The sequence below is a fragment of the Egretta garzetta genome, unplaced genomic scaffold (genome assembly GCF_000687185.1).
Source record: "Egretta garzetta isolate BGI_Z169 unplaced genomic scaffold, ASM68718v1 scaffold287, whole genome shotgun sequence".
NCBI lineage: Eukaryota > Metazoa > Chordata > Aves > Pelecaniformes > Ardeidae > Egretta > Egretta garzetta.
Genome location: NW_009260435.1, coordinates 12,563,647 through 12,582,664, shown reverse-complemented (window position 1 = coordinate 12,582,664; position 19,018 = coordinate 12,563,647). Strand labels below are relative to the sequence as shown.

Genomic DNA, 19,018 nt, shown 5'->3' with positions numbered 1-19,018 from the left:
CTTTACAAAAAAAGAGGGGGGGAAATTTGGAATGAGAAATTAGAGTGAAATGACAACATGAGAAGATTACAGTAGAAGCCAAATATTTTTGCATGTTTGCTCAAAAAAAAATCCCTAGTTTTTAAACAGTAGCCATCAAATAAATGCAAATATTTCAAACTACCATATTAGCTATAAACGACTTCCTTTTTTGTTTCATTTTACTTCTGTTTTAGTTTGGGACATAATTAATATACCATAGTTTGTCCAAAAAGGGGTGGGTAGGTGTGGGTGGGTGTGTGTAAAACCAGAACTCAAGCAGCAGCAGCATGTGTTTTTTATATTATTAAAAATAATATTACAGAGACAAGTTTTAACAAACATTTTAATTTACAGGAACACACACAGACAGATATTCACATTTACAGTACTGGAGGAACCATAGTAAAAGCTCCATTACTTTTTAAATTTTTAGTCTGAACATCCCCTCTTTTCACCAAAATGGATTTTTCTTCCTTCTCTGATTTCTTGTGAGTGCATGAACTGTTACACTTTTAGAGATATGGTTACCCAGCTCCCATACAGAACTCAATCAAAAGCACATAAAGTATGTAACAGCAACACCATAAAAGGTTAATTAAAAAAACAAAACAAAACCCCCCCAACAAAACCTAATCACGTGGGCTCCTTCACAGAGCTTTATTAGCTAATAAAGTGGCCCTTTTTTTTTCTTTTTTTTTTTTTTTTTTGTCAAAACCAGATAATGAGAATGTTAATGTAAGTGTAAGTCATATCTGTGTGCTCCTCACATTAGCTACTTTTTGGTGGAAGGTTTTTTGTTTTATCCTGTTAGATACTTAGTGTTACACAAAACTATTATAAATTCTTAAATCAACACCTACAGCAACAGACTATTTCTGAGAAATATTTATAACCATTCAGGTTCACAAAATAAACTTTTACAACTATTATGATAATACTGACTGCTATAGACAGAATTAATCTTATTAAGCCCCAACAACATTACCTATAGACCTCATATTTTGTGCACAAGTTTTACCCGTTTGACTTTCTCTTGCTCTTCTCCCCACTGTGGTTCACAACAAGGCTGCAATCTTCCCTTTAGTATCTATCCCCAACATCGGACACAGATCAACATCCTGCTTGACAAACTATTTGTGGTATCATTTCTCAAGAGCCAGAAAGCAGCTATGGCACAACAAAGCAGCCAGACAGCATGCACTTCTCAACTCTAACCTCATCCCAGGAAGCCTTCCCTATTAACATCCCACGGCCTTCAGACTGGTGGCACATGACCCAGTATACAACATTCTGAGCAACTAAAAAGTTGTTCTAAACGTAGCTTAAAAAGCAATCATTCACTTACTGTGTTATAAAGTTCTTCCAGCCTGGGAATTGTAAGAAACTTGTGCATGCTTACTCCATTTTCAATCAGAAGTTTCACAAATGCAACTCTATCCATCACAAGGGCATCTAACATGGCCTGTTCCAGAGATCCAACCTACAACAAATAAGTAACAAGGTAGAGCCTGGAGAGAACCAGTAAAACGGGGCATCACAGAAGTAAGTGTACTTAGATTACATATCACCCTCATTAATTTACAGGGCTGGGGAAACCCTTTATGTCTACAAATATAAAGATGTCACCCTCGGTTCAGAAAATCCCCTGAACTTCACACAATTACAGGATGAAAGAATATTCTGAAGACTTAATTAGCAGGTCTTATTACTCTTCCACTGGTAATGTCCTACTGACACAGTACATGGGCATGGGACTAAACAGACATTTAATGTAGTTAAGCTGTTCTCATAGATTGATATCGGATGAAACACAAAGACATAAAACATTGAAAGCACAATTTGCTTAAAAGACAAATGCTCAGAACCATCATTGCTATTAACAAGCCTTACATTATTTATTTTTGACTGCACACTCATCTAAGATTGAGTTTTATTTTTACAGTAATATGGGAAAAAGCAAAGATCCACAATGTAGTTTTCAAACTAATTTGCAGACTACAAGAAACTACAAGACAATTTGTCCTCCCCCTCCAGTGCTGCCAACAGCAGTTAATATATGCATTTTACTAGATGCTTAAGAACTTGCTACGACCATGCAACTGTAAGGAAGAAAGAGACTAACACGAATTCAGCTTCCACCTTTTGCGATGTCTTTTCTCATCTAGTTATTATTAAGAGCATTTAGCACATTTCTAAAGTTTTTGGACCATTTTCAACTATACAATAAACAAAACAGCTTAAGATTGTGCAGTATGCAAGAATTATTGCCCTCAAAACGTGTCAGTATTCTAGAGTCTCTCTCTACAAAAGTCAAAAGATTCATTCTTTACAGTAAGTTGAGTTTCTCTCTTAGAAAATACCATTCTGCTTAATCCAGACCATTACATACCAGCCATTGCTGCCCATAAACAAAAACATGATTTTTGGCTATGTCAACTCTATCCCACGCAAGTGTAAGAACAAGCTGGTCAAATGCAGACGCATTCGTGCCTTAAGAAGCAAAAACAATGAAAAAATGTAAAATTAATTTGAATATAAGATAATAAACATTCTTTCTTCCTAAAAAGGCCAAATGAAGCAATCCAACACAAAGTTATACAGTATATTTCTTCATTTCTGATATGTTACAGTATTATACAATGGGAAAACACAAATAATTATTTGCTTAAAAACTAAAGATTCCTACAGATTATAGCATTTTATAAATAATTCATCATAGAAACACTAAACAACAATAGCTGGGGATTCCAAACGCTCTTAGAAGTCTCACCTTTTAACAATGCTGTAAGTATTGCAACATCAATGTCCTGGTGTTCGTCTGACCCAATATGAAAAACTGTAATCTGTCCAAAATGGTAAAATAGGGAAACCATTTTAAAAGTTATTTTCAGGCAAAGGTGATTACATCCGGTCTTTTACGTCAGGAATTGAAATTCATTAAAAAGTCACCTTAACTTTGATGCAGTTTAAACCCATGCTCAATTTAAACTTACCTTTAGTGTGCACTCTGTATTGTATTCCTAACTGGGTGCCACACAAGACAATCTTTTATGAGAAAAAGCATAGCAGAAACCCTTTATACTCTTCAATCAATTTGAACTTCTCTTCCCACTATGATTACACGTCTCTATTATCTATAAACACCACACAGTATTCTGTTTACCCCTCCAGTTCATGCTAGATTATGAGATTAACCTGCAACCAAACATATTTAGCCAACATGACAATTTTCAACCTTAGAATAGCACAATATGATGTCCAAATGAGACACCAGTACCTGAACTCAGGCTACCTATAAAGACCTATAAAGTGCTTTTGCTTTAAGCATGCAGTAACAGTAAACCTTTGTTAGTACAGTCATAACTAAAATACCAAAACCAGGCAAAGAAAGGTTTTCAAAAATCAAAGCAAAAAAAAAGGACAGCAACCCAAATACAAAATACATACACACTATAAACAAACCAGAATCCTGTCATCTGAAAATATGCTTGGAAACAACAACAAACTCAGATTATCAGAAATAATCACAAGAATTAAGTCTCTCTTGATCATAAGATAACATATACACAAAAACTGTATTTTACTATCTTCTATAACTGGAAGATCCACTATGTCCAGAAAAGATTTCTGAATTACTCTTGATCATACACAACATTGAGATACAATTTAATATTATATCCACAAATGCATACACCTTGCATAAAAGAATTTTATGGCAAGATCTACTTACAAGTTCTTTTTTTTTCATGCATTCCAGCAGCGTCTGAAACAAATGAACTGCTTCGCTTTGACCAAAGTTAAATGTCTTTTTGATGGTTGAAATTATTTCAGGCTCAGCACCCTCAGGAACATTCCTGAGATTGAAACAAACAGGAAAACACATTGTTATACATGAACAGCAAGAACAACAACGCATTTAATTAGTTTCAACATGTCCATTCAAAGACCTGCTATCTATAAGCTTATTACTGTTTCAGTGCCAAAATCTTGGGTAATCTTTAGAAAGAAGTATAGGTTGCTTAATCTATGACTTTCTACTACTGCCTAAAAGTAACTCAGCTTCTCTCCCTTTCTTTCCCACACCCAGTTCTGAGATACTCTCAGCTAAAAGATTTTGTCACAAAATACTAAGTACTCACCCCTCTGAATAAGACCTACTTCTGATCTTACTACGGACAAAGCTGTTCGGTTTACTGCTACATTAGATCCCTACCTGCTGGTTCTGAGGCAGTCCCTGCAACAAGGACCCGATACGTTTAAGGATTTATGCAAGTCTAACAACTAACTAGAAACCACTAAGTATTGTGGAGCCCAAATACATCCCTTTTATTACTTGAAACGATGCTTAAAACAGACAGATGTTTTCTACACTAAACAGAAGTGTCTAAAAAGTTCAGTTTTAAGACTACTCAGAAGAAACAATATAGACGCTCTTTCTGAACCCTTTTCAAGAAAAGTTACTATGATGCAACAGCTAACTGCATGAAAATATTTCCATTCAATGTAGTCAAGTGATGTTTTCAAGCAGTTTGGTAACACACTATTCTCTATGTTATTCTCACAACTCTGGAAGGTCTGACTTCAGCTGAGCAAAACTCAGTTGTGCACATGTAAGAATAGTCACATTTATCACTTAAGTTACTGTGGCTTAGTTCAAATTTGAAGTTGAAACAGACAGAGCATTTAAATGGAGAGCTGGGTCCTCTAGTTACAATGGTGTAACAAAATTACCGCGCATAACTGAAGTTACACACAAGATGTTTCCCCTAATTTAGGATATAGGCATGCACACTTTTCTTACCCTTTTTGTAAGTATTGCTAAAGCAAGCATACGCTACAGAATTTGGTGCAACTGGTATAAGGCATGTGGGAGGAACCTAGAACTAGAAAAGAAGTCTTGGTCTTTAGCCAGAGCTATTGTTGCAGCTAACCTGGAAAGCTGCATCACAGGCAAGATTACACTGTCCGCTTTTAGCTTTTGTCTTTCCACCGAAAAAGCTCTTGTACAAATTCATTAAGGAATGATCTCAAAACCCATCTATGTATGACTGGTAGTTTGGCTAGCAGTCCTAGGACTTACCCTCCCTCCTCTGTTTGCTTGTGAACATACGCCAATATGTCTGCAGCTCTACCAGTTCCTTCACATACTACCACCGGCACAGGAGGACTTTCTTGAAGGAAGTCTAAAACCATGAGTATGACGTTGGGGCCACCTTCGAATACAAGTGCCACTACAGGCACACCTTGGCCAATTCCTATAAAGTTGCAAATGAGTAATAAAAACCAGACAATGTTGTAAGTGTATTGGGAATGCTAAGATTCGTTTTACGTATTTAATAAATCAAGTACATCCCTTCTATTGAATAAATATTAAAATGCTTTCTGCCAGACATTTTAACTGTTGCTAATGCAGTTTCACGCACTGTTTATACTTCGGGCTGGGGGGAAAGCACTACAAGAAGCTGATAAATACAATGGAATACAGTCTATAAAACAGAAGAGATTCTTCACAGAAAAATTCCTGAACTAATGCAGAAAAGTGAATGTTTTTTCTTTAGGGAACTCCCCTTTTACCTTCCCCCCAAACAGTTTCCAAACATGACAACACATACACAGTTTGAACATAGCTACATAGAAACCCTCTACTGACAAGGAGTATTGCAAAAGCATTCCTAGAAAAGAAAAAACACATGTGTTGCTCCATAATTGGGAAAACACCAAAAGAAGTCATGGCTTCTTTGCACAAACACAGATGGTGTTTCAATTGCCCGACTGTGAAACTGCAAGTGATCAGCATCAAAACCATTAATCAATCAGACCAGTAACGCCTGACAACATACTAATAACTCAAGTGATGTACATTTGCTTTATCAAAGCAAAATTGACAACTTCATTCAAAAAAACCATCCTCTCTGGTCCCAGAGAAATCCTGTATCTACTAGGAATATCTAGAGTCCAAAGCAGCAGCTGAAACATGAAAAGTAATTATTCAGACTTGAAACATAAACAAAAGACTGATTTTTCTATTTTCTCATTCGGATGTTTGGTGCTAGTACCTTTTTCATTAAAGCATAGTAACACTCAACCCTCAGGCATCAGAATTACTTACTTGCATGGATCTTTTGCAAATTAATAGTTTTTTCCAGCTCTCTCCGTAATTTAACTTCTGCTCCATACTTTCCAACTGTTCCATCATCCACCAGAATGAAATGGGAATGGAGGTTATTTAGGACGTTTAATTTACTTAATGGGTTTAACAGGGTTTGATATGGAGCAACCACCTAAGTATAAGCACACAACAATGTCTTTTACTTATAAAGATTCAAATTTGTTCCTGTGAAACTTAAATTTTGTCTAGTATCCTGGTTTTTGCTGGGATAGAGTTTTTTTTCCTCTAATAGCTGGCAGAGTGCTGCATTTTGGATTTTGAATGAGATATTTAACGTTGATAACACACCGATGTTTCCGTTGTTGCTAAGTAGTGCTTATGCTAGTCAAGGACATTTCAGCTTCTCATGCCCTGCCAGCAAGAAACTGGGAGGGGGCACAGCCAGGAAAGCTGACCCCAACTGGCCAAAGGGCTATTCCATACCATGTGATGTCATGCTCAGCATATAAACTGGAGGCAGTTGGCCGGGGAGCAGTGATAGCTGCTCAGGAACTGCCTGGGCATTGGCCAGCAGGTTGCATGTGTATCACTTATATTGTATAATCTTTTATCATTATTATTATTTCCCTTTCCTTTTCTGTCCTATTAAACTGTCTTTATCTCAACCCACAAATTTTACTTGTTTTTTCCCCCCAGTCCTCTCCCCATCCCACTGGCAGGCAGTGAGAGTGAGTGAACAGGTGTGTGGTGTTTAGCTGCCTGCTGGGTTAAACCACAATATCTAGACACAAGAATTGGTGGTTCACCAGGAAGGACTGACACAAATAAGCATGCCTTGGGTCAGGATACACCAACAGCTGTAGCTCTTAACTTTGTGCAGGAAAGCAGATAACTATATCACAAAAGAATTCTGTTCTGAAGGATAATAAATAGAGAAAAGATCCTTTGAAAAGGTGTCTTTGGGAAAAACCTTGTGACTGCTCTGGCAAACAGTGGCATTGAAGACTCTGCATCAAAATTTTTCAACTTACCATCCTCTGTAAATGTGAATTCTCTGTAATACTTAAGCATTTCTGTTACTTGATTCAGTAATATCAGGGTGGGGGGTGGATGAGAGAGTATGTGAGAACAAGCACCTCTAGTGCATTTGCATTTTGCAACTTGTTTACACTAATGATCTTGCATAAGTCACAGATGTCAGTGTATCTTCATATTAAAGCAAGTATTCCAATGATGCAAACCAAGTGAAAACACATGCTTGAGCAGATTTGTCAAAACGTAAGTCAGGTAAATCATTATTTCAATTAGGTAATTCATCCTTACATCTCTTCCAACAAGGTCATTTCTGTTTTCAATCACTCCCCATGGAGCAATCCCAATAGTGCAAATCTTTCGAGATGATCTGGAAGCATGTTCTCTTAGAGCATCACCAACATGTTTTGCAACACCTGTTTGAGCACAAAAAGATTTCAATTTATTGAATGTCACATCTTATTAAGAAATACAACTGTTTTATTAGTTAACTGGGCCTTTAAGGACCTGGGAACTTACTTGACACAACACCAAAGAAAAAGCACCATATTACATCTACTAGAAGGAAACAAAGTACTGCGTATCAGTAATTCAACAAAATAAATACTAGGCTAGTAAGAACTAAAGAGTTTCCAGTAATTACTGTACTTGTTTAATCGCATTAAGTTTCTCCTTTTGCAGTTTCAAAAACAACAAAATAAATACCCCAAACCAAACAAGTCCCAAAACCCAAACCCTCCACCTTTGTGTTGTTTCTCTTTGCAAGACAAAGCAGCAGCCAACTTCCAACTACGCATGTTCAAAAAGTATTTTAATTTAATTTGACCAAACTCATTCAAATTTACTTTGCTTTAAGACAAAGCTATGCATCCATTAATCTTTTGGCTCTCATAAATCATAATCCAGTTAACTGCACATTCATTGATACTTCTTTACCTGTGTTCACTCCTCCAGTTATAATCCAGGCTCCTGTTGTTACTGCAGCTTTAATAAGACCTTTGCCAAGCAACTGTTTGATGCGTGGGTGAAGTTCAAATTTCTGCATGCCCCCATGTACAGATATAACAAGCTTCGGCAACTCCATCTGCCATTCTTTAAGCATAAGTTGCAGAATAGCTTCAGGCTTAGTGTCATACGACAATCGCACATACTGCAGGCACAACACGAGAGCAAAAAGGTTCTTAAAAGAAGTCATCACAGAATCAGTGAGTAAAAAGAAAAACCAGGATATATTATCCTATTCCTGACTATGGAAAATGTAATTCACTTTCTCAAAACACAGCCGATGCAATAAATGAACAAGCTTACCCTTACGTCCTCCAGAATTAAGGACAAGACATTCAACAGTTTTGAAAGCAAGTTTTGGAAAGGGAACAACTACAGAAGGATTGTGTTATTCCATCCTACTGGCATAGTGACCTAGAAAAATGAGACTTTATGAAAGCACTGGATGATCTCTAAATTAGATTAAATTCGGAAATATTTATAAAAAAGTTCTGCCATCTACTGGGAAGAGGCTTGTATGTCTCCTGTGAAAAATTTTACAGAAAGACAGTTGCTTGCTTTTCCTTCCCTGTTCCTGGTGGGAAGGAAAGCTACGCTCTTTAATAGAAAACTTTAAAACCAGCAACTTTTTAACTTGCTATGTTTAACCACATAAGATTAAGTAGATGGTTGAGCGGTTAAAAATACTGCTGCACCTTTAATACGAGCTATTCAATAAGCCCTACCTGAATCAAGTTCTGACCAAAAAACATCACTATTGCAATAAACTGGTTTTAGCAACCCCAGTATTCGGCAGAAGCATGTACAGAAACGAGTACAGGCAGCTTGCTATTTCTGTACTCCTAGAAAAGGATTTGCGGAAATTCTAAGCTCTACTAAAGTGTACAAAGTAACACATACACTGCCATTACCAACACGAAAGCATTCTGCTTAGAGTCCTTCCCTCCACAGAGATGATCTCACCTAAAGCACTGGATTGTCCCTGGGGGCTCCACCAGCTACATAAGAACACAGCTGTCTCATTCAAGCACTTCAGTTTGGCCACAGGAGCCCCTTGCAGCTTATAACTGCGTGAGCATTAAATCATTTCTACCACAACTAGAAATTCTTTACAAAATGGTTGTGGAGAATATGTCAGAATTTCCAGTCTTCTAGCCTCTCCAGTACATGTGCACTTGTGAATTCAGTTGGTTTCCAGAGCTTCGATTTATTGGTATGCTTGTTTTAAACTAATTCCCCCTCTCCCCCCAAAAATTAGTTATTCTGATCAGTATGACTATGCTTTAATAATTTTGAACAAATCTACTGAAGAAGCATATTCCACATCTGTCCATAATTTTAGATTATTTTTTCAGAGTTTGAGAATTATGAATAGAGGCTTAAGATAGCAGATGTTACTTAACAGGTTCAATAAAAATTTAACAGTAGCAAGTAAGCAAGCAGCACGGATGAGTAAGCTGTATTTTCACAAAGTCTGAAACAGTGACGCTGAATTCTTAATGTAATGTTTTGCTGAAGTGATTATGAGTTCTTATCACCATTTGCAACTTGAAGGTAAGCCTGTACATGAATACAACTAATTCTGATAATCTGAGCAACTTTTGTTACGAAAAATAAATTAAAAAGTGGAAGTTAGAAAGAATTCAAGTCACAATAAAAAAATACTAGAATAACAGAGGGCACTGGTTTGTCACAATATGGGTGACATTGCTTTCAGCCTTCAATTTCAAAAGTTAAATGAAGCATCCACCATCTCTAGCAACATGTTTAAAGTAAGAAAAAAAGAAAATGTCATACATGCCTTAGCCCTGTAAGAATGAGAGCCACCTTGAAAGTTGATGACACCATAAGCATCAGTAGAGGTCTGTTCTGTATGTTTTTCCACTGACCATTCTTCTATTTCTTGATTATAGTTTTCACCCAGCTTCACATCGGAGTATTTCATAGCAAGACTTGCAGTAAAACAAGCATGTTGTCTGACCAAGCGGCCACAACAGCACCTGCACCCAACCACACCATTTAGAATACTTGAGTAAATACTATTATTAGAAGACAAGAGAAAAACTTCTTTTATCTAGCACAGAGAGAGATCGTATTTAGAAAGCAAGGATGCTAAGTATTATATAAACCTCTTTTCCAGAGCAAGCCTTGTTGCCATAAATATTTATAGCAAGAATTAATTACAATACATAATTATTATGCAAAATATTGAAGGTCACCGAGATAGCAAGTTGGAGGCCAGAAGAAACTGAGTAGTCAGGACATTGAAAATTGTTTCTTTGAAGCCAAATAATTTATATAACATGTATAAAACTGTGATCTACGTATTGCAGAGAGTTCTTTATTCATTAGTTATATTTGGTTTGTATCTAACCTTTCACCGACTTGTCATTTGCAATATTGATGAAAACTTTTTAAAACCCTGTTACGAAAGCGCTTATTTAATGGAAAAAGATATTCATAAATGTTGTAATTACAAAGAATTCTCACCTGACAAGTTGCTGACAAATCTGACATCCTGGAAGGCATCTACAAGAAATATTTAAATATGTGAGTAAACTTCAGGTTCAATTTTAAGGGCGGGGGGTAGGGGGAGGTGGAACGGACCACTCACACCATTTCATGTGCTTACAAAAGATTACTGAACACAGGAGATCTCCAGTAAAAGGAAAACATGCTGCCCAAGTTTGCCCATTTTTAATATGGTAACTTGCCTGTCTTTATTTTACATGACTGTAATATACTTGGGAAATAAAAATGCGTAAACATGCAAAAGCTTAAGTCCTGAGACTTCAGATGGGTTTTCAGGCTTTGAACCATTAATATCTGAAGCCAGGAATATTTCAGACTGTGGTACTCAAACTGAAACATTTTGCTAGATACTGAGAAGTTACTTACAGATCAGCATTTTCTTGTGCTCATTTGAACTATACCTTGTTGCATCTATTCTACAAATTTGTCCTAATATACATGCAAGTTGAACCGCCTGTCTGGGAAGGTTATTTGATCATTTCTGCATCACATGTGCAGAACAAGATATATTTGAACAAACCTTATACAGTAGCATCTTTATGTAAAGTTTATTGTATGAAAATAATTCTTCATCCCTACCCACTTCCATCTCAAACATTTTCTGTGCTTCCCTGCTAACAGCTTTCTTAACATTTAAAATTAACATAGATAAATTTAGACCACTGTTTTCTGTAATGTTCAGAAGCAGCTGTTAACCAATTATGGTTAAGAGCTAGTATGCAAAAGTGTACAAACACAGATGTTATGCAGTAGTCTTAAATTATTTTCAGACTTTGAGCATAAAGAATTTTTTAATTTTGTCCTCTATAGAAGTTACACACTACTGCTAATCATCTATGTTTTTATTACTGAACTATAGCTTTAGTTTTTCTGTAACAGTTATTAAAGTGTAATTATCGATACTAAAAGGTATAGATCAATAAAACATACTGAATACTCCTGTCTACATTTGATCCATTTATTCATAACTCCTAACAGTAAGTGATTCTTAGAAACTGAAGGACAAAATCTGATGGAAAAGTTGTAAAGCCCATTGTATGCTACAAATGGGTTAAACTACAAGTGCAAGTGTTGAAGATCATTTTGTTCCTTGTGAAATGCTCTGGAAATTTTAACAGCTTCCTAATTACTTAGTTTGCATTTGCAAATTTTCCATGTGCTACAATCATGGCTATAAATTCTAAAAGCTTCTCACATCACATGGCTTCAAGGAATGTGGTGAATTATTTACAATAACTTAAAAATTCTACAGCATTTACTTTGTTCTTTTTCTGCCTAAAACCAAAGTTCTTAAAAGAAAAATAATACTCTGCCCCAATAGAACAAAAGAGACTTATAACTTTTTTTTCATGGAAAAGACTGAAATAGAAGTTTTCAGAAGTTCAGAATAAAAGGTTTCTCAGCTGTTCTTAAATATAAGCAGCTAAAAGAAAAAAAAAGCTGATCTGAAATCCATAATAATAGTAAACATTCTGGGGAAACAAAAGTGCCTTAAAATACCAATTTATAATCTATTTTCAAGGTGACCTTATTTAACCTGTGACATGTCATGATCGTGCACATCAAGTTCAATCATTGTAAGAACTCTTAATATCCTACATGTAACATTTACTGAAGGTAATTACCAAATAGATTTGTTAGAGCTATCACTAACTTGCTTGATTTCACATCTCTAATTTAGCATAAAGTAAAAACAGCACGTGAGATACGCAAAATATTCTTCATTAGTCTCAGCCTCCCCCCTAGAAACATACTTCCCCATTTCTCATCCTCATTTTTTCCTTACAGAACTTCAGGATGAAAAATTACTAGATACCACATGAAATCTTTTGATGTCCGAACTATTCTTACATTATCCATCTTCCCTGGAAACAACTATTTCTTCAATCTTTGATATGTAACTTTTTTCTCACACCACGATTCTTGTTTTTCTTTATTCTTCTATGAATTCTTCATCCCTTTTTCCTACCCTGTCAGGTTTATTTTTACACTTCACCCTATACTCAGCATTGCTGTTCTTTAAATTCCCATAGAGTTTATGTCTGTGAGACTTTCTGACTTCAGAACTATGCCACAAAAAAAAAAAAAAAAAAAAAAATTGTCCCACACCATATTCATCACTAGGAAGACTGGTAAGAGGAAGCAAAGAGAACAGGGGAACATTTGTTAGAGATTTCTGCAATGTCAAAGTGCTTTCAGAAAAGCAAAAAAAAAAAAAAAAAAAAAAATCCAAGCTAGACACAGAGAGTGACAACACCCAGTCACGAAAGAGTGAGTGTACTAAAGATAGTATTTTACAGAGATAGAGTAGTTAGTCCAAAAATCTGTTATATACTCTCTTTAAAATTAAAAAAGTCACTATTGTAAAGAGCAGCAACGTGTTCTCACATTATTTCTTGTTTACCTGTGGGGGTCTTTTGAACTTGGTATAATATACACACACTCCCTCTTGGTGAAAGTATTTTCTATCCAGGATTTCTGGGACTGAAAAATAAAAAGTGTAACAGTATTATAAAATATAAGTTATACAACTTTGCAATGAAAAAATGCTTTTTAAGGAAACAAGAATTACAACTTGATGTGCTTTTTTATTTAAAGATGAAGGTGAGTAGTGTTTAACATAAAGAAGTTAAACTGTCATTTAATGTTTTGCTGTCTCCCAAAACCTAACAAAAACCATATACGACCCTATAAAAGCATCTCACACTGCCCAGAAGTTGAGATAAGCAGAATCATTATGTAACTTATTTTATAAAGAAATCCATTAAAATCCAAAGTAATATTTTTCAAAGCTAACATTTAAATAGCAAAAATTTGCAATATGCAAATAAAGATGTATCAAAAAATCCCAAACTATTTCAAAATATACTGTTTACCTACCTTGTCAAGAGGGGGAGGAATCAGATAAAATTTTTAAAAATTAACTGCAGTGCACTGAGATAACAGTAATTTCATCTATTTATTAAAGTAAAATTTTCATCTTGAAATTGCAGGTAAGGAAGTTTTCTAACAGCACTGGCAATCTTTTCTAGTAGCAATAAATTGGTCATAACCTTTGTTCTTCATCAAGAAACTTTTCATTTCAATAAACAAATTCAATTAGCATCTCTCTAAACTGTGTTTTAAGCTTAAACTTGAAACATGTTCTGAAACACAAAATTAAGGATGGTTACTTCTTCAAATGCTTACCTAGTCTAATAGCTGGACATAACTTCATTTCAGCTGCTTTAAACAACCATGTAACATTATCTTGCACGATAATCTCAGGATTACATGCTAAACAATATGCATAATGCACAATGTCTACATCATGTTTCAGCAACACATTGGAAAAGGAACTCACGACATGATTTTCAGTAATTAAAAACAAGAAAAAAATCTTGGGATGCCAATTTTCACCTTATGCAAGATTGCTTTAAATCCTTATTACAATTACATTAAAATTTCTTCATTGCTAACAGCATGCCCTATTCTACATTTACACTTTACCTTTAGAAAAATTCGAGAAATTTCATACCTGTTCTATTTTACAATGAAGGGAAAAAAAAAAATATATTGATGTATATTATTCACAGGTATCTAATTAGAGGTCCGTGGAAACTATGAAGAAATTTTTTTTTTTTTCCCCCCCCAGATCTATTATAACTGAAGATTCAGTAAAGATGGATGGTTTTTCACTCACCAGAATTTCAAGATCAGTTTAAGATAACACAGAGAAATTATTACAAGTAAGAATGTACCAAGCCAGTTTTAATATAGGCCCCTGGAAAACTGCTCATCAACTGCCCACCCTCTTTCAAGACTCAGCAGATCTTTCCCACATTATTCATTGTAATGTCTTTCCAATATTTTGTTTTGGTGAACTTTGACTATGTATCTGTCAAGATGGCAACAAACTGCTGCTCCAGTTTCTGCCTTCACATTAAGAGGGTCACCAGTCTCTTCCAAGGAGGATGGAAAGTTGCAGGGCACAGGCACTTCCCAAGAGAGAAAGAAGGGTAGGAGAAAGGTAGAGACAATATCCACAGGAAAGAATCAGCAGGGAAGAGCAGATGTAAACAACAGAATGAGCACTCACACCAGATATTTTACATTTAAATTAATATTTTAAACACCTGGAATAAATAGCCAAAGCCATTATTTGCTACTATCCTACCTCCTTTCCCTATATATAGGAAAGAATGCTGTTGCAAAGGAGAAAGAAAAAAGGCCTAGCATGGGAAAAGCAGGATATTAGACATTATATACAAACATGGTGTTATGAAGCATTCTATTACAATTTATGGCGCTTTTCCCTTTTTTGGTTTTTCCCTTCTCCTTTGGAGCAGGAGATGGAGGTGACTCTATACAGGCTTTGTGAAAGAGAAGTTCTCTTCCTCTGCTGTCCTCAAAATTAATCTCTAGTCTTTCAGTAGCGTTCTTCTCAGAGAAGCACATCACTTTCCCTGAAGGAGCTGGGTACTTCCTAGGATACCTGTGTCTTACATGAGCTGGGCTCAAAATAGCTTAATCTCTTCTCTACCTTTATCAGAAGATTAGGAGTGTTATAAAAATAAATTTGATATATGTGTATATGTACATTTGTATATGTATATCGTACTGTATGTAAAAATATACACATAGTAGGTAGTCTAAATTTTTAGCTCTCTCCTCTCATAGTATTTTTTTAATACTATTAAGCCTTAGCCTTTGTGATATGAATCCCAGCTCTGGAAGCTGTTTTCTGCTTAGCTGAGTGTCCCCACTGTTTATACGGGTAGGTATTTTTGTACTTCATTTCTTAAAACTTGCGTCTTGTATAGATCATTACTTCAACATTGCAGTAGTTTAAGCTTACATATGAACTCCGCAGATCCTCCAGAATATAAAAAGATAAAGAAGAGTAATTTAATACTTAAATGTTTTAGTTAGTTGGCTAAAACCACACCTTGAAGCAAGCTATCACAGGCATAACATGCTAGATATTGAAATCTGAAGTACATAAACCACAAGTAATTGCGTCAATTGCTCCATGCAATACTGTTTTATTACTAAGTGGCAATCAAAGCTGGGGACAAGGAACACCGGTTCACAACGTGCAACAATACTTTGTAACAAAATGATCTGAAAATTAAAAAAAAAAAAAAATTTAAATTTTTATCTTGAAGAATGTACAGTTTTAACCACTCATGAAGGATTTCTCTCTATTCTTCAACAGTGAAAATATTTTCAGTAGAGCTTGGGTACATCTATGGTATTTACGTGGAGGAGGCTCTATAATGTTATTAAAAACATACTTGGAACTTTTCATTTGGTAAAATTAGACTCTCTCCTGAGAAGTACTCCTGTAAGCTGATCAATCTTTATCACAAGAGATTTTATACAAAACATGCTAATTACAGAGTCTTGCTTTCAGTTGAGGAGAAGAGAAAGCAGGGGGGGAGCAAACCAAAAAGAGAACAGAGTAAGTGAGAGACATTTTGCATAAACGGGTAGAGAACACATTAAAAATATAGGAAGAACTGACACACGGTATTGCCTTCCCTGTAAGTAAGAACTACCATTACATAATGTTCCGGTGATGACCAGAAAAAGGAAGATGATGTGCAGACACTATTAAGATAAATTAGTTGCAGCAATTAAGAAATACTTCTTTATCAGCTAAAGATCAAGTTAAAATAGGAGATTAAGTCAGTAGTCAAAAATCAATATGCACGTTATCAGACTTTAAAAAAAAATTGCCTACTCCTCGTAAAGCTTTTTAATCATCTCTACAGCACACACAACTACACCTCTTAAACTTTACTTCCAGTAATGGGGCAACTTCTGCTAATTGGAGCGATCTGGTTTGCTAGTGTATTTCAGAAGGCGTACCTTACATGATGGCTACAGGCAACATGGGTCAGGAGCTCTCAATACAGCGAGCTCTGTAGCGCTGCTATTCAAGAAAAAGGAAAGAAAATGGGGAAAAAAGGAACTATGAACCCTCCCCCAAAAACATACGGTCAGATTTTAGCAAAAAGCACAAGTAGTATCAACATATAAGGAGCTACTTTTCAGCTATTTACTTTCTTCCCTTTCACACTTGCATCTTGAGGGAAAACCAAAACCAACTTAGCTTACCAGATTATCTTCCATGCATTTCAAATCTCTCAAGCTAAATAAATTTTAAGACTTGCAAGAAAAATGTTAATACAATTAATATTACTCCAGAACTACTTTCACAATCTTTTTCCTATGAAAATTTCACCACGTTAAGACCTCTCAGCAGTCAATGTTGGCAGGATCTCGTCTGCACATCTAAAAACCCTTAACTTTTACTTTTTGGAAGATGTACTACAGTAACTACTAACTCCTAGTCCCAAAGCAGTGAACAAGGCTTTTGCTCAGTCTTTAAGCTGTAGAGGGTTATGCAAGATACCTCATTCTGGTTGCACTGATTTCTGAGCAGACAAAGTTCACTGTGTCTTTCAGTACTTCTGAAAGAACTTCAAGAAACAAAAAGCACATAGATTTGATTCAATAAGCTAGAAGAGATACACTCACCCTGGGATCATGATTAAAGGAAATACTTTAAACTATTTCCAATAAATAAGTCCTTTCATAATAGTTTCACAAGTTCTGAAATAATTATAATTGCTGTCTGAAACAAAACTTACACAAGTATTTGCTCAACTACGAACTCAGGAGAATGTGCCCAACTACAGTACCTCCAATCTAATATCTAAATACTCCAATCCAGTATCTAAATGCCAAAACAATGCCACAACCTTTTACAATAGGTGGAAGTTACACCATAGCCGTTTCAGTATTAGTTATTTTTGATTCATCAATACTATCAGAATGCCAAAGCAGCAGTAATAGAAATTATTTAAGTGTACCGGCTCAAGATGCAAGGAAATCCTTGTGTCTTCTTTACTGAAAGAAGAGATTTTTAGAAAGTCTACCTGTAGAATGAAAACTTTTAACACAAAGCTAACTGTAATTTAAGGTTGTATATATAGCAGGTTACAGACAAAAAGCAAAATACAGTGTGAGATCAGGCTGATAATAAAGATTTCAATTACTGATTGCATAGACCTCAGTTTCAAATTTAGAAGTCATATCACTTTCTATGGCATCTCATATTTCAGCTTTCAAATCTTTGCTTACACTATATGGCAGTTCAATATATCCAATAGTTTTAAAAGGCAAATATATTTCAATTTCGTTTGTCCTTTATTTAAAGATAAATACACTTGATATTCTTTCCCCACTGCCTCCAATTTTCCAGAAAGCTCAAGTTTCTATTTGGGCAAAAGAAGATACATGGGAAGTTTCAGGAAGCCTGAAAACAGGAAGATATGGTGGAAACTCTCTGCATCAGGAATACTCATGCTAGCACTGCCATAGAGCTGTCGTATCCGTCTAGGTCACTTACAATGAACAAGATTAATTTCAAAACATTTCTAAGAGACATTCTGTACTAAGAACGTTCTTTAGCTTGTCTATTCAAGGAAATGTCCACTGACAAGTTACTGCTTCTTATATAACTATACATACTGCACACACTCTTTCCATGATTTACAAGAAGATCTCTTATCTAAGACATCCACTCCATTAGCCAAACACGTGCTATACCATGGGACTGAACTGTGATCCCTGCCCAGGCAGCTCACCCCTAACTGAGCACCGGGCTCCTGCAGCTATAGCTGAAAGGCAGAAATTCCAAACAAATCTTTATCTTAGCACTTTTATACTCAATACATTGAATAAAACAAAAGCCTAACAACGAGGATGAATATGATATCCAATTAAGTTAATGCATATCAAGTAGTTTAGAATTTATAAAACTTCTTGTGGGAAGCGGCGCCATAAATAAAATGCATGCTAGCTCTCACTGCAATAATTTCCAGCAGGAGCTTCAAACCCTTGAGGCATAAGAACTGTGCTCCAGGCAAAGTACCTCAACTTGTTCTTAGTACAAATTAACTGAATGACACTGAAAATGTGCATCCCAGGACGAGCTAAGTGACTAAGCTGCTGTGTACGGGGTGAAGAGTTATCTAAAGTACAGTTATGCCTACATTTCTCAAAAGAAAATACCTAAAATTTTGTATTAAAAATACTAGCAGAGCACAATTCAGTTCCTCAAGGAACCATTTATCATTTGAGGAAAGTTTTCAGAACTTCAGCTAACATTAATAAGCAGATAGGAGCAGAAAAGAAAAAGGTAGGCAACATATGTTTTAGCTCTTGGCTCCAGCAAACCCCAGACATTTGATTTACTTGCTTTCCTTGCAATTTAAAATTACATACCTCTGTAATTACTGTTTGGGGTTTTTTGGTGGTGGTTTGTTT

The 19,018-nt window shown here is 35.6% G+C and overlaps 1 protein-coding gene across 1 annotated transcript in view; it reads right to left on the bottom strand.

Moving 5' to 3' along the window:
• The window catches only part of TRPM7 (transient receptor potential cation channel subfamily M member 7), a 67,293-nt gene that overhangs the window by 22,813 nt on the left and 25,462 nt on the right, over positions 1-19,018 (bottom strand). Inside the window, exons 2-12 of the mRNA XM_035899560.1 lie at positions 13,104-13,183; positions 10,658-10,696; positions 9,969-10,167; positions 8,099-8,312; positions 7,454-7,578; positions 6,131-6,302; positions 5,102-5,276; positions 3,752-3,875; positions 2,792-2,864; positions 2,411-2,511; positions 1,367-1,501 (exon numbers count right to left, since the gene is read on the bottom strand). Of these exons, the coding sequence (XP_035755453.1) occupies positions 1,367-1,501; positions 2,411-2,511; positions 2,792-2,864; positions 3,752-3,875; positions 5,102-5,276; positions 6,131-6,302; positions 7,454-7,578; positions 8,099-8,312; positions 9,969-10,167; positions 10,658-10,696; positions 13,104-13,183 (1,437 nt within the window). The remainder of the gene's footprint in view (positions 1-1,366; positions 1,502-2,410; positions 2,512-2,791; positions 2,865-3,751; positions 3,876-5,101; positions 5,277-6,130; positions 6,303-7,453; positions 7,579-8,098; positions 8,313-9,968; positions 10,168-10,657; positions 10,697-13,103; positions 13,184-19,018) is intronic.